Genomic DNA, 15,795 nt, shown 5'->3' with positions numbered 1-15,795 from the left:
TGAAATAAATTGGCAAAGAGAATCTGAGTGAGTATGATAGTGAGTTTTTGTGATGTGGCAGAAGTAATTGTGTACAACTACTATTTTTACAATATATTTCATTCTTAAACCACACTTCATAAATTCCCTTTCATTTCTACCCTATGTACTTTTATAATACCCAGGGAACAACAAAAGAGGCATATTCAACTGAAGAAATTTATTTACTTTTTTTTTCTAGGTACATAGATGACATAATTATAGACAAGTTTTGATACATAGGAAAACCCTTCTGTCCACCTTTTTGCTAAATGAATCATCACAATAATTTTTACAATTTTTAAAACAATACACAGCTTTCTTGGGCTGAAGCAATCGCAAGAACATATTGGTACTGGTATATTACAGCTACTTACAATGTTTAAGAACAGCAATGGAGAAAAATAAGTTATTTAAATATTGATTTCATATACAGAAAGTGCAATGTTGTTAGTTGTTATATAATTTGCTCGACAGTTTCTTGTTTATCAATTTAAAATCGAGATAACTTGGACTCAGACTATTGAATTTTTTTTCTGAAAATAATACAGTACACACATGCAGCATTGACTTGGTGAACTGACTCCTTTTGCTGCAATTATGAAAGCAAACTTTGCTCTGTGAGGAACTGATTTTCAATCGACTAGTTATTTCCAATTTCACCTAGACCTGGAAAGAGAAAAGGCCTCTGACTAAGGCAAGGCCAGGAAAATCTACTTCTTGCTTATCCGGGAATGTAAGTAGTGGCTGGGACTGGCTGCACTTCCTTGTAGACAGCTTCAAAGGAAAAAATGACACACAACGGGTGTGTAGCTACCTGAGCCAAAGTGCCTCTCCAGGTTTCTCTTGTGCTTTCCAAAGACGACGATTTTCACCCTTCCTCAACGTTCTGCACCAAGTGCAGTGGATTAAAACTGGATATTGCTGAAGCTGACCACCTGCCTTCTGGTATCCACAGGAGGCCCCAAACCACCTCGGTCAAACATCACACACACACATTCAGACTTTTCTAAGATCAAATTAAAAGTTTAAAGCAAAAGAAGACCAAACAAATACTAAAAGTAAAAAAAAACAAAAACAAAAATTTTTTTTTTAAAAAGCACAGTAAAGTAAAAATAACCTCAGATCCCACAGACTAGGAAGCCCTTCCCACTGAAAATGATTCATGGTCCCTGAATTTCACTTCTATGCAAAGGCAATGATTTCCAAAGAAGAATGAAAAGGATACAGTTTGGCATTCTCCGAAACTCATACTCAGAAGGCTCCCTTTTCTGGTACCACTCTGACATTAAGTGAAAATCTTACCGTGAAAATGAACTAACACTTTCCCCTTCTCCTTTGTTACCTATTACCTGACTTTACGCGTGGTCTTTTAGCTCAGCTTAAGCTATGAGCAGGCTCTCTCGGATGTCATGCTGAGGTACTGAAAACGCAGGGCGAGGAGCCCGTTTTACAGTGCCCACCTCACCACACACCTGAAATTCCTTCCAGTGATATAGGAGAGCCCTGCAGCCTCATTACCTTCTAAATGGAATGTCACAGCCCACAGGAATGTCATACCCCACATGACAAAGATGGGCTGTTTTGAAGAGTTCAACAGAAATTTGGCAACTTTAGCTTTTTTCCTACATTTCCACAACTTCTTACATGGCATCTTATAGAAGGTGACTATTATTGAAGAAATATATATTATTCTTTCAAATGCATACCAAAAGCATGAAAAAAAATATGTCACCTGAGAATGTCCTTTTCCTCAGAAACGGATCCAGATATATAAAGCAAATGGTAAAATGGTTTTGTAATTAATGAAATCACCTTTTTTCCCCCTCCCCTGAGGGATATCATTTGTTTTAATGAGTAGATGAAATATTACAGAACTTTTAAATCAAGGCTCCAAACATTTCTATTGTAAATGATCACACCCAGTGCTTAAAATAGGGTTCACGATAAGAATGTAAAGGAAAATCACTTTGTAAGCAATTGGAAACAATAATTTCTGTTTGCTAGAGAATCAGCCACTAGACTAAAAGAGAATGCTGAAATCAGTCAGAAGACAACTGAAAACAGGCAACTACTTAATACATGGCCAATGTAGCTTGGCTCCAAAATGAACCTTTATTATATTTAAGTGAATTATCTAAATAAGAAAAGATGGAAATAGTATTTTAATTATAAAACCAAAAAAAAAACTTTTAAAATATCTTATAAACTACTTCCCTTTTAAAAAACAACCTCCTTAAATGTTCAACTTACAATGACCTTTTGCAAAGGTGATCTGTTAGCTAATGACTGAATTTTGGAATGGACACAGTCAAGATTCCAAGTCAATACTGCAGCACAATGACCAACGTGGTAACAACACTAAACTGATTAAAATGAAAGATCGTAACCTCAAACACACACATATACTCTCACACGTGATATCTTTGTGAATTTAAGAGCGCCTTTTACCAGATTTGTAGTTAGTTTAAAAACTGAAAGTCAACATGAAATTTGGCCTGATAAACACCCCTATAAAATAAGCCATGTTAGAGTGAGACAATTAGAAAAGCCCATTTCTGCTGGAAACATCCCAGATCCGTTAGATGGCAGTCTAAGATGAAGATTTGGAGCTATGGTTACATGGTAGTGAACACTAAGTTAGATAACTGCTTAAAAGCTTACATTAAGGCAAATAAAAGCTGATTGCTAGAAAGCAATTATTAAAATGTCTCTTGTTTATCTAAAGGAGAATAGGGCTTTTTTTTTTCCTAGTGCAGCCAGATTTTCTTATTTTTGAACAAATGAGCCCGGTCAATAGTGTACAATCACTCCCGAGTCTGTTACTTTGGCCTGGCTAAAGCCCATCTGGGCCTCGGGAACCCTGCAGGGTGACAGACAGAAGGGCTAGAAGCACGCTTAGAAACAGGACAGGCTGCCCCTCCCTCTGCCCCCTGCCCTCACCCAGTGCACCAAGACAGACTGCAGGCAGAGCATTTGTGGCAAGTTGGCATCTTTGTTCTATTGTGTCCTGAAAACAAAAATAAGTGCTTGTCTTTTCTTTGGGGGTCAAAGAGAACCACACCAATTTCCTGGAGGGGGCTTTTCTGGAGAAGAGAGTCCCGTGCCAAGATTCCGAGTTCTGCTGGCCACACACTGGGCCTTTCTTCTGGGTCTGGTCTGCATGTCCAGCCAAGGAGGAATTGCATCAGCATCATAAACACAGTGAACGGGTGGCTCTTGTCCAGGGAGGTCCATTTCGGGCCTGACTACATGGCCTCGGGGCCTGGTGGCAGTTTGAAGAGTCTGGCTGCAGACACGAGCTTACTTATGTGTCTCTCCTCTGTGATGCCAGCCTCCTGAAGGCAAGTGTGGGACAGAGAAGGCACTTGGCCCAGCGTGCTGAAGCCCGCTTCAGTGAGGGCACTGGCGTACATGGGTAGACCGATGGAAACCAGCCAATCCGACACGGATGAAATGCATCCGGGAGATAGGGGCTTCCTACAGATTTCTGTGAGTCCACCGCTTGGGATCTGGGTAACCAAAGAAAGCAACTTATCAAGATTCAACAGGTGTCACTGGAGAGCTCTTTCTTCTATGCCTAAAAGGAACACTATGAAATATTATGTTTATTACTACACTATCAGAAAGGGATAATGCTATGAGATGTCCAAGAACATGACTAGCATCAAGAATTCTTTCCTGGGCTTCCCTGGTGGCGCAGTGGTTGAGAATCTGCCTGCCAATGCAGGGGACACGGGTTCGAGCCCTGGTCTGGGAGGATCCCACATGCCGTGGAGCAACTGGGCCCATGCGCCACAACTGCCGAGCCTGTGCTCCGCAGCAAGAGAGGCCGCGCGACAGTGAGAGGCCCGCGCACCGCGATGAAGAATGGCCCCCGCTCGCCGCAACTAGAGAAAGCCCTCACACAGAAACGAAAGACCCGACACAGCCATAAATAAATAAATAGATAGATAGATAGATAAATTATCTCCTGACTTCTCAAAGGTGAGACAAATCTTCAAGGAAGTGTTGGAGGTTCCAGAAGGTACTTGGAATTAGACCTAACCCCAATTATGTGTGTAAGTCTCCAAACTGTAATCATTTATATTTCTGGCTATTTTGTCTCATGGTGGTCACACTCTTCAACTAATGATCCTTACGGTGCTTGAAGAAGCAAACCTACGTGATAGTGTGAAAAGTAAGATACTCAGTGGGTAAGGTTTTTATAAAGTAGATTTTCTTCTGTATTTGGGATCTACATTAACATCCAGAAAATTAAGCATTTAATCAATATAGTCATAAAGAATTAAAAATACAATAATAAATGTTGGCTAGGGCAGGGAAACGGACATCTATACTTGAATCCTGAGAAGGCCAAATGCTACACCTCTCAGAAAGGCAATTTACCACCAAACGTGCAAACCCTTAAGATTTTGTGCAGTCTTGTTGAAGCAAATCCTCTTCAAGGAATATATCCTCAGAAATTAACCCCAAAAGTCTACAAAAATTTATTAACCAGGAGGTTCTTCACTCAATTGTTTAAAATAAACAGCTGGAAAAAATCTAAATGTTTCAACAATGTGGAACTGGCTAAACTAGGACATACCTACTAGAGCACTTTGAAAAACTGATAATATGAAAGAAATTTTAGTAACAAAGAAAGAGGTTCACCACCTGATAACTGAAAACAATAAGGTTTGCAAACTCTTCATGTACTATCATATATGTGCAGAGAAATGACTAGATGGACTTTTTCACAGTGCTGGGGTTATGGATAATTTTCATCTTTTTCTCTCCAAAATGGTATTTTTAAACCTTTGTAGGCTGAATAGGTCTTACTCTCTCCCAGGTGTCTCCCTTCGATAGCTATAATGAACCCTGGGCTACTTAGCGGCTGCCAGCAAGCTCATCATTAAGCTCTAGAACTGAATGGACTTCAGAAAGCTGGGTGAGGGGAGCCCCGAAGCGTGGGCTGCTTACCGCCATGCGGTGCTGCTTCCGAAGCAGCTTCACGCGGATCTGGTCCATGTTGGCGGCAACGTCCCTCTCGGGCTGATCTAAGTCTTCCGCATATCTCTGTACCAGGGCCTCAGGAATCCCACAGCGGCCGTGCTGCGAGGGAACAGAAATCTCTTATCGAGGGTTGCGAGGATCTTTTTCCTTCTCCAAGGACAGCAAACACAAGGTAGGATAAGACATTTCGCTACTAGAAAACAGGACTAAAAGTTTTAATTTGAAGTGAATATATTTTATTTAGTGTCAGGATGGATGTTTTAGAGACAATACTCTTACGTCTTTATCTTTTAAGTAGTTATGAGCTCTAGAAAAATGTTTTGAAATATGGTTAAAACAGGACACAATCATTCTCTATTTTGGGGTCCAACGCCCTCACCTCACTCTTATCTGATCATTTTGCAAAATGTTATTGAAGACAGTCTTCTAAACTGCAGGGGAGAAGGGCAAATTTGTGCCCTACAGAGAGTCTACTGTTGGTTCCTCAACTACAGAGTAGAGTTACACCGCTGTATCACTAGACCAGCATTTACTGTACAGTAGAATTCTCACAACTTTCCATTCAAAGGGGTTCATTCACTAAGTATCAGAAGGCAGAGGAGTATTTTATCGTAAGGCACTCTTGGTCATAAGAAGTTTATAACAAAGACTCCGGGGAATGCATTATAACAATTCATGCATTCCTAGGAGTAACATACAGCTACATCTATTATCGTGTATTTGTATTGAAAGTCATTTTGGTATTGGCAGATCTACTCCTTTATTTTTCTTCAAATGAAAAATGAGTTTTCATTATAGGTCTCAATGTTTTTAGTACAATGAGGTATCTTTTCCCCTGTTACCCATACAGATAATTATACAGTACAATTACTACATCTGAATAGGGCTCTACAATTTTCAAAGTAGGTTCAGGTTTATTTTATTTGCTCCTATTAATACCTCTAAGAGGTAGTTATACAGGTCATTATTAATTCCATTTTACGCACAGGGAAATGAAATGGGGATTTGTTAACGTCTAAAAACAAAGATGTTGAAGAAGACATGGAAACTGGAACTCACGTCTATCCTTTCAGGAACTGGGTCTAGTACTGACTGATAGCTCTCCCTGCAAAGGATAGCTGCCCCAAATTAAATACAAACAAGTGAAAGAAGAGAAGAGAAAAGAAGGGAAAAGAGAAGAGACCCCTGAGGCCGTGTCTGCATTTAATCTGGGCACTGTGCTACAGGTTCATTTGAACACCAAGCGCGGGGCGGCAGGAGCCCCCGCCGTGGGCCACCCGTACAGTCACTGTGTTTCGGTCCTCGCTGCCAGCTGGCCTTCAGGGGCTGGGAGGTGGGGGGCAATGCCGCTCCTCTCGCCTGGACCCTGCCCGAATTAGAAGAGCCTGTGCAGTGGGGTCAGGGCCTCGGATACCTTATCGGAATAGGGCTCCTCGGTGAGATCGATGCCTTCGGCCCGCAGCTTCTTCTCGGTGAGCATCTCCAGGTCCACCCCGCGGGTGCAGGAGACCTTCCTGGCCAGGGCAGGGCCAAGCCGCACGCCGTGCTCCTGGAGGCTGGCACTCTCAGGCAGCTCCGACAGCCAGGGTGGAGGCCTGGCGCTCGGCGGGCTGCCCGGCTCCGGCACTGGGGGAGGCCTGGCCACTGGCGGCGGGGGACAGTCGCTGGGGCCGCCGGGGCTGCCCTTTTTAAGGGGCAGGCTGGGTGCATCGGGGCCAGGGGCGCTGGGCGGGCCGGGAGGGACAGGAGGCAGCCCGTTGGCGAGGCGCTCCCTGCTCTTCTTGGCGGGGACGGGGGGAGGCTGGGTGGGAGGTCTGGCCTGCGATCTGGCCTCGGGGCCCCTCTGCTCAGCATCCACACCTTCTTTGGTGCCCGGGGGGTGATGTGTCCCTTCGAAATCGAGTCCTTTCCTGTGACCCTCAAGAGGCGTCCTTGTTAAACCGTGTTTAACGGCGGGCGGTTGGGCATCATAGGTTTTGGGTAAACACGGAGGAGGGGACGTGCCCTGTGAAAAGGCAGCTATCGGGCCATCCAGTTTCTTAGTAGTCGTTTTCTGAGGTTCAGAAAATCTCTTGCTTTGGGTCAGTAGCAGTGCATTGTCAACAGCAGAATCTAGGTTGGGGCTTTGAACCTTTGTGATGGAGGGCGCTGTCTTTTGTGGCACTTTGGGTACAATCTGAGGGGAAGGTTCTGTCACCTCACCAGGCACATCTTTTTCAGGTTCTCCTTGAAGGTCGTCCAGGGAGTGGGATCGGGGCCAAGTCTCCACGGTCTGGGGGCCCTCTAGGGTCTCACAGCTCCGGCAGATGGAAACGGGGAGGCTCCTTCGGTTTTTATTCAAGTCAGTCACACATGGGGGATCACAGTGCTTGGAGGTGTGAGGGGTGAGACCACTGCCCAGCCTCCCCTCCCCTCCCGGCTTCAGCGCGTCTACTGGCTTCGTTAGAGGCAAGGTTGGGTAGCTGCCCAGCTGACTCCTGTTGAAAGACTTCACGCTGGACTCGGCTGAAGATCTGGCAGAGGGGCTGGTTTTCCGAGACTTGCCTACGAGACAAGGAAATATTTTACAATCACATTTTAAAAAGCGAATCCATCAAACGGATGTAAAAGGTGTGCTAACGTAACTGAAACCTCCAACTCTTACCTCCCACTGTTGAATTACACTAAGGACGTAAAGTCACCCCTGGTGATGTAGAGTTATTGTGGTCCCATGTTTATTTTTAGAAAGAATTCTTAGTCTTATTAAAGGACTCAGGGAGATGAAAGTTAATTGAGTTATGTGGAAAGAAAATATGCTGTGTCAGGCAATAAAATAAATCTACGCCTAATGTCTGTTCGTAGCTGCAGTCAGTGTGAAACAAGGCACACCCACACCCCATTTAGGAACCACACTGACGGGATTTCTGTTTAGGGAGTAGTTTCCTAAGACCATGGCTGCAAAGAGGACGTAGGACTGAATTCTGGGACAAGTTCTTTAAATGGTATTCCCCAAGGTTCGCTGGTGACCGCTGAATTCTCAAACCTTTCAAGCCCTCCCCGCTTTGTGTTTTGCTCAGGTGTGTTAAATAAAGGTACCCTAGAAACAGTCAGCTGACCTTGGGACAAATGAGTGAACAAGCTGAAGTGAGGATGTCGCCACAGACAATCTATTAGATACAGATATGGTTCTAATTGCCACTGAAGCTATAGACCTGATTACAATAAAATGATTGTCAGGCTGATAACTTATCAACCGGTCACAGTCTACTTAGTTGACAACTGTTGACTGATACTAATTGCTACTGCTGTCTGGTGAACAGAGCCACCCATGGTAACCCTGAGTGCACCTGACCCCAATCCACTTAAGATTCCTCTTCTGTCTGAGACAAGTAAGCTGTCTGAATTTCCTATGGACTGCTTCCCGACTGTTAGGACAGCGAAGCAACAAACACGGCATGCGGCCCTCTTCCCCCGAAACTGCTCTGTCCTCAGGCCGTGCCGCTGCTGCTCGTGTGGCCCTGATGGATGGTCTACTTGGTAAGTTGTTTTCCTTATGGACCTAATAGTTCCCAACACTCAAATGTTGGTTTTCATTGCGAAAAGAAGAGGACATAGGAGACACACAATTTAGGTTTTATGGCTGCAGGTATTTTAGATGGAATTTATTCACCTCACACAGAAGTCAGCAGAGGCTAACTAGAAACGAGAACGGCGAAGAAGTCAGAAAGGAAAAGATTAGCACCACGTTCACGGCGGTCAGAGAATGGTCTCTTTTCAGAACACTGCACTTTTAAAATCAGTACTTTTCAAAGCAAGAGGATACTTTTTTTTTTTTGCGGTACACGGGCCTCTCACTGTTGTGGCCTCTCCCGTTGCGGAGCACAGGCTCCGGACACGCAGGCTCAGCGGCCATGGCTCACGGGCCCAGCCGCTCCGCGCTATTCGGACCGGGGCACGAACCCGCGTCCCCTGCATCGGCAGGCGGACTCTCAACCACTGCGCCACCAGGGAAGCCCAGGAGGATCCTTTTTAATGAAGCTTCATTTACAAAACAGATCAAAGTTGAAGTGTGGAGGTTTCTCAAGGCCCAGGTCCACACACGGCCACCAAGGCCCCCATCCTCGGGACCCCGCAGACCACAGTTAAAAACCAGGGCCTTAGGCAGCATGAGCTTCTGAACCAGAAGTTATGGACTGCATAAGAGGGACTGCTTCTGTAAACCTTGCGTTTATTTCTCCACCCGGTGAAACTACTCTCCTAGTAAAACTAGATCAAAATCGTGCAGCTTGGTTTAATGTTTGAGAAAACAAAGGTGGGGAGGTACCATGTCCTTAACTGTTACGTGGACAAAGCAGAAAAGATGGGTGTGTGGGGGGAGAAATGTCGAATCTATTTTGAAAACGTCTTGCTTTTCAAGTGCTTTCGGCTGGTTTGAATTGTGGACTTCCGGCAAGTTCCTATCTTCAGTGTATATGTTTATGCTCCTTTTCAAAGTGAAAGGTATGGTTGACCCTGTTGTTCCAAAGCCCGCTTAGTAAATGTCTTCTCTGTGCACATACAAGTTTACTTAAGTAAAGTAAACCACTGATTCAAACTGAGTCCACGTGTGTCGTGGGTATGGGAGCCAAAAATACACATTGTCCAATAACTTCCAAAAACTAGACCATGAGGAGGGCTGGCCCAGTGATGTGAAGTTTGGGGGTCATAACTCTGAGCCCCCAGTCATGCTGTCTGCGGGGACAAAGGAAGTACCATATTGGATGTGGGTAATTATATTCTTTCTGTCTAGCTGGTCTGAAGTTTTGAGATTTTTTTTAAAAACAAAAATGTGCTCTTTAAGATTTAATTATATACCCTTCATTCAGAGATCTGGCTTTCATAAAAATGAAGAAATGTTTGAATAGACTTTTCACATTATTTTAATATGAATATAGATATTTTCATACTGTAATGATAATACTGCTGCCAGGATCTATCTGTTTTTTGTGGGGCTTTTTTTGAATTTTAGAATTTTATTTCTTTTTTATACAGCAGGTTCTTATTAGTTATCCACTGTATACATATTACTGTATACATGTCAATCCCAATCTATCTGTTTATGGAAGGAGTCATCGTGCAACTGCGATCCCTGAACTAACGAGCACGCCTGTTTTCCCAGGGCAGTGTCCGAGCACCGAGGGCAGCCCCTGCTCAGGCTTTACTGTCTATTTAAGAAGAAAACTTGAGGTGAGGGATGATGATGATACTGAAGGAACCAAACCTTCCTGCCCTGGCTTTGCATCGTGTTCTCAGCGGGGCTCCTCAAAATCCTCACACTGAAATGAGAGACTCACGGATGACGGTCCCGAGCACTGGGATTTTCTTGCTCTTCAGAATAAATAAGCAAAATCAAATAGGCAAAGAGACCTTTTATGGTACATGTTGCCTTTTGCCTTGTTCCCCAAATAGGTCCACCTATTTTCATCTAATCCATGGTTTGTGAAAGTACTTATAACATACAAACTAAATCCCTTCTGGCTTGAAGTTCAACTAAGCCCCGATACCCCTGGCTGATGTATGATGACATGAAGTAGTTAAGAGTATGGACTTGAAAATGCTTATGGCATTGGCAAGTCAGGTCTAAAATACTGTCTACCATTGACTGAGAGCCTATTATTATGAGTCAGAGTGGTGCCAAGAGGAAAAGAACAAGGGCTTCCGTTATTATTTAATCTCTCTTTAGCATCCTCATCTACAAAATATGCACTGCAGGATCTGAGTGATAATTAGCAATTGCATACGTGCGCACCTAGCCCACTGCCTCATTCATAATCAGTGTTTACAAAGTGCTAGGTATTTTTAATATATTATTATCTTGTCTTAGAATAATCTATAAAAAAAACAACAACTCACATTACCATTTAAGAAGTAAGGAGGAGGACTTCCCTTGTGGCACAGTAGTTAAGAATCCGCCTGCCAATGCAGGGGACACGGGTTCGATCCCTGGTCCGGGAGGATCCCACATGCCGCGGAGCAACTAAGCCCGTGCGCCACAACTACTGAGCCTGCGCTCTAGAGCCCACGAGCCACAGCTACTGAGCCCGTGTGCCACAACTACTGAGCCTGCACTCTAGAGCCTGCGAGCCACAACTACTGGGCCCGTGTGCCACAACTACTGAAGCCCGTGTGCCTAGAGCCCGTGCTCCGCAACAAGAGAAGCCCCCACCAGCAAGCAGAGAAAGCCCGCGCGCAGCAACGAAGGGCCAACGCAGCCAAAAACAAATAAGTAAATCAATTTGTTTAAAAAACAAAAAAAGAGGTAAGGAGGAGTCGGAGATGTAATTTGGCCAAAGTCTTCAGCTATGCCCTATTCACGTTCAAACACCAGGTCTCCCCACTCTAAAGCCCCACAGCTCTTTGCATGATCCAGATGGGGGGAGGGACCTAAACCTCTAAGAGCAGCAGAACAATGGAAAGTTTGGGGTCCCTTTCTCTGACACACAAGTTTAAACTCTTTCCAATTATGTGCTATGTGGGACGGAAGAGTAACTGATGAAAGACCTCTCTACTCATTTCTCAATGTCATCAGTTGCCTAGGTTCCTGAGAGATGTTCCTCCCTCCTAAGGATCTTAATTAAGCACCATTCACCCCGGGAAAACTCCTCTCCCTATTGCCAGTTTTCCCAAAAGCAATGAATGGCTCAGGCTGAGGAAGAAAGACAGTCATTAGCCAAAGCACAGACGTCAAGAAACAGCCCAGTAGGCTTGCGTATGAAGATGCATTCACGATCATTCGTGCTGACAGTACCGTTTTCCAAGTTCTCGCTGCTTTCATAGCATCCCGAGTCTCGTGGAGAGCATCCACTCAAGCCCTGGCTGTCAACAAGCAGCTTCTCCTGGGATCCGGACTGGTCGCTGTTACCTAAAGAAGGTGAACACATAGCATGGGATCGTAAGACGACTGAAAAGCAGGCTCCAAATCAACGGCATCCCAGTTCTATCCTCGGTTCTCACAATACATTTTGAAGCCTTGGACTTTGGAAGAGAACAAATTATTTTAAAGTAAGTGAGATAAAAATGAACGAGTGAGATCAGAACACTTTTCTTTTCAAATCATGTATCACAGGAAGGTAAGTTTGTAGACAGAGGACATAGTTGAAATACATCAATGCCTTTTAAGTTACCCTCAGGCCAACCAGGGAGAGGAGAAATTCAGAGCATCATGTCAAAAGTGGGGGGAGAGCAACCACAGTCTGCACATTCTATAAAGAGGGCATGCCTGGCCTTATGTAGGTTCAAAGTTACAGGAAGACTGTCTTTCAATCATTATGCAGACTAGATGCTTGGTCGATAAAAATGGAAACCAAGAAAACATTTTCTACCTAAAATAAGTAGTTGACGATGAATGGCTTTAATTTACTTTTCTTTCTCTTCACTTCGCCTCCCCGCCCCCACACACTCTAAATCAATAAACCAGAAATCTGATGCCTTTTCTTGGGTCATTAAAAAAAAAATTGCGGGAAGGCTGAGGGCTGCCATTCCTACTGTCCACTGACCACTTCCTGTTTGTATTTCTCACATGGAAAGCATTTTATAACAGAAATCATGGCGGAACAAGCCCTTAAATTAGAGCACCAAATTAAGAAATGCTATTTTTAAAGTGATTAATGAAAAATTAACTAATTGGAAGCGAAAGACAAAAACCCTTTCCCCTCCCCCGCACCGAAAGTGGAACATTCTAGAGTGGTGTCCTCATTGTGTGGAGGAGTCTGTGGATTTGGAATGGCCTTTGTTCTAGCCTAGCATGTTATTTTGGAAAATGATACTTATAAAATGAGGGCTTGGAGCTATCAATTACAGCCCAGGAAGAGGAATCAATGCAGTTCGTCCTTGGCGAGATAGTTCAGTGTATTGCAGCGGGCAAACAGACTCCAAAGTGCTGACCGACCGACGGGAATAAAACAGAAGACTTGTCCCTGCCGCTGCAGGAAAATGCAGACTGTGCCTGCATCTTTCGGGATGCCAGCCTCACCACACAGCAGGATACCTGAAGTTATTATGGGGAGTGAAGGGGTCCCTTGCATTGCCTGAAAACCGCAGTTCAATCCATAAGATCATGAGGCCTGTTCAAGGGGCTAGAGCCACTTTCTTCCTGAAGGATCCAATCAGCAGCTCCTTGCAGGAACCCAACAAATTGAGCAAAATTCCCTAAAACTAAAAGCTAGTGTTTCCCCAGTAGGTTGTCCTTCTTCATTAGGGAGAATGAAGAGGCGGGGCATCTCTTAGATGTACCGCACACTCAAGGCCACATCCTCCCCGCACCCCATACTCACTAGAATTAACGCCAAGGCGCCAAGGACGAGAAAGAAGGGGAGCTGGAATCACGGACATTCTCAGAGTCAAGTAAGAGCGAAGGACTGGGTTGTGGGGCTGAAACTCCATTTGGACATTACCTGAATTTGGACTGAAGGTCTCCCCAACCCCATCTCAACACACACACACACACACACACACACACGGAGAAGAATATATGCTAAGACACTGATGAGACATCCCAACATCAAAAGGTGCTTATGCGCAAGGATATGTGCCATTTTCTGGAGTGTAGTTACCTTGGAAAAGAAGGGAAAGGAATGGGATTCTTGGATAGCAGGCCTTCCAATGGGCTTGCAGCACTTATGTCTTTAAAAAATAAGCACTGAAGTAAATATGACAAAATGGTATGTGGATTTGTTTTATTTTTCTCTGTACTTTCCTGCATATTTGAAATAATTCCTGATTAAAATTCTTATTCTTATGAAAATGATTTTGTTAAACGAGAGCTTTCATCTGGCAGACCTAGGAGAGTGGGTCTGGGATCAGTAGAAGGAACTGCCCCGGGACAATGAGAGTCTTTTCCAAATGGAACCCCGCAGGAAGGCTGGCATTCCCCACGCACAGATGCAACGAGAGAAGCTGGACCCATCTGAGTGCCAAGCCATGATGCAGATGTGCCTCTTGCTCTTGTGGGGGCTGAGCTGGAAGATGTGCAAGATCTCTCAGGTCTCAGCAGGTCTCTGGATCTGTCTAGTCTCACAGAAATGTATTGTGTTCCTCTAAGGTATCAGTTACTTAGAGTACTTCTTAAACACAATGAATTTAAAAGCGCCGAATGTAGCACCTTCTAATGCTAGGATAATCCTGCATCCAGGCACTTGGTGCTCACTGGCACCCCTGAGCCCTTGAAGCCTTTGTTTTAGAACCACTAAAAAGAAGTACCAATTTATGTATGCGGGATGTTCTATACAGTGGCACAGCACAGATTCAAAACAGGATTTATGAAGAGGCAAAGAGCCTTCCTTAGACTTGTGAGTGAGCATGATGAGGGGCAAAGATTCCCTCCTATAAAATATGCCCAAGTGCACACCTCAGGACATGATCCCAGGAGGGACAAGGAGTCTTAGCCCTTGCGGCATGACAGAGACAGACCCTGCACCTTATGCTCAGAATTTAGCTTTGCTCCTCCTGTGTCTAAATGCTAAAGGAAACACAACGGATGGAGTTTATAAACCAGCTGTTCTCAGTGGCTGAGGAAGAGCAAATGAGCTATCTTACCGAGCAGATGTGGTCCAGGAGACTAGATGATTGAACGTTAATTGATATTCATATAGCTGGTCGGCCATTCCAGGCACTGGGCCAGGCTCTGACACAACCTGGCCACAGATCCCCAAGGTGTCTCCTGGGGAACTCCAATACTAAAGAGACCAGGTTATAAAGTGATATTAACTCTGAAACACAATTCCCTCCAAATCTATCCCTGAAGGCACTGTGTTTATCTAGGGTTTAGGCATCTATTTGATGGTGTGTCATCAGTTAATTTAGAGGGAGGACTTATTAAGCAGAAGTGAATTGAACTGCACTGAGACACTTGCTTCCATGTCTCTTGGGCCTGATACATTCAGTAATGTACAGTTTTTTTCCCCACCATTCACCATGATTTTGGTGTGTCTTTTAGCAATGGAAATGCTATTAGCTACTGATATCCCTGAAGCAGAGCATTTGAAAGAAAATGCATTTGAATTCAGTAACCGGCAAGGATACTCCCCACTTTGTGATGAATAATTTCAGGAATATTTCTGATGTCAGATTGAAGAATAAAGAGCAAGATAAGACCGGGTTAATGGAGCAAAGGACACAGTATATTCAAATAACTACAGGAAAGCTGTGAGCTCACTAAATTCTCTTCATGGGTTGTAAAAATGAGCTATCATTTTAGCTGAGAAATCGCAGCATGGAATTCTCTGCCATACATATTCACTTGAGATTATTTCCTGCTTCTTTAACGCAAGCTGATGAATTTCATTTATTCATTAATTAACCTATTCATTCAGAAAACAACTCCTCATGTGCTTTGAGAAGTAATTAACCCTTGGTGGGGCAAGATACTCCCAGTTTGTCAGTTACTCTTGTGCCCAGGTATCCTAATGACCTCCTGAAGGCTGCCCATCCCACCAGCCCCCAAGGTGGCATGAACTGTGTGTCTTAAAAATACTGCAATTCAATTCTCAGTCCCTCAGAGGAGCGTTTTCCTCAACGATTACCTAGAAACATGTCAGGAAAGTATAGGCTAGTAAGGTTTTCTTCTGCTCCTGCATTGGCAGGAAGGTCTGCTTTGGGAATCTATGTCTTTGTGCTATTTGACAGAATACAAAATTGACCTTGGCTTTGGAAAGAGTAGGATCGAATGAGTGACTCCAAGGACCCAAGCATATGCTCGCAGCTTATGGGACGCCTGCTGGTGACCTGAGAATGTGGCGGATCTAACAGTGAACACGTCTGTGCTGG

The 15,795-nt window shown here is 44.2% G+C and overlaps 1 protein-coding gene across 3 annotated transcripts in view; it reads right to left on the bottom strand.

The window, feature by feature from the left end:
- Positions 1-222: 222 nt before the first annotated feature.
- The window catches only part of SASH1 (SAM and SH3 domain containing 1), a 185,929-nt gene continuing 170,356 nt past the window's right edge, over positions 223-15,795 (bottom strand). For all 3 annotated transcript variants that reach the window (XM_079939956.1, XM_079939957.1, XM_079939958.1), the window contains 4 exons: positions 11,780-11,893; positions 6,428-7,557; positions 4,981-5,112; positions 223-3,530 (listed from right to left, as the gene is read on the bottom strand). In XM_079939956.1, coding sequence (XP_079796082.1) covers positions 3,267-3,530; positions 4,981-5,112; positions 6,428-7,557; positions 11,780-11,893 — 1,640 coding nt within the window. In that variant the 3' untranslated portion in view covers positions 223-3,266. The remainder of the gene's footprint in view (positions 3,531-4,980; positions 5,113-6,427; positions 7,558-11,779; positions 11,894-15,795) is intronic.

The sequence above is a fragment of the Stenella coeruleoalba genome, assembly GCF_951394435.1.
Source record: "Stenella coeruleoalba genome assembly, chromosome: 12".
Lineage (NCBI taxonomy): Eukaryota > Metazoa > Chordata > Mammalia > Artiodactyla > Delphinidae > Stenella > Stenella coeruleoalba.
This window is presented reverse-complemented; position numbering and strand designations above follow the sequence as displayed.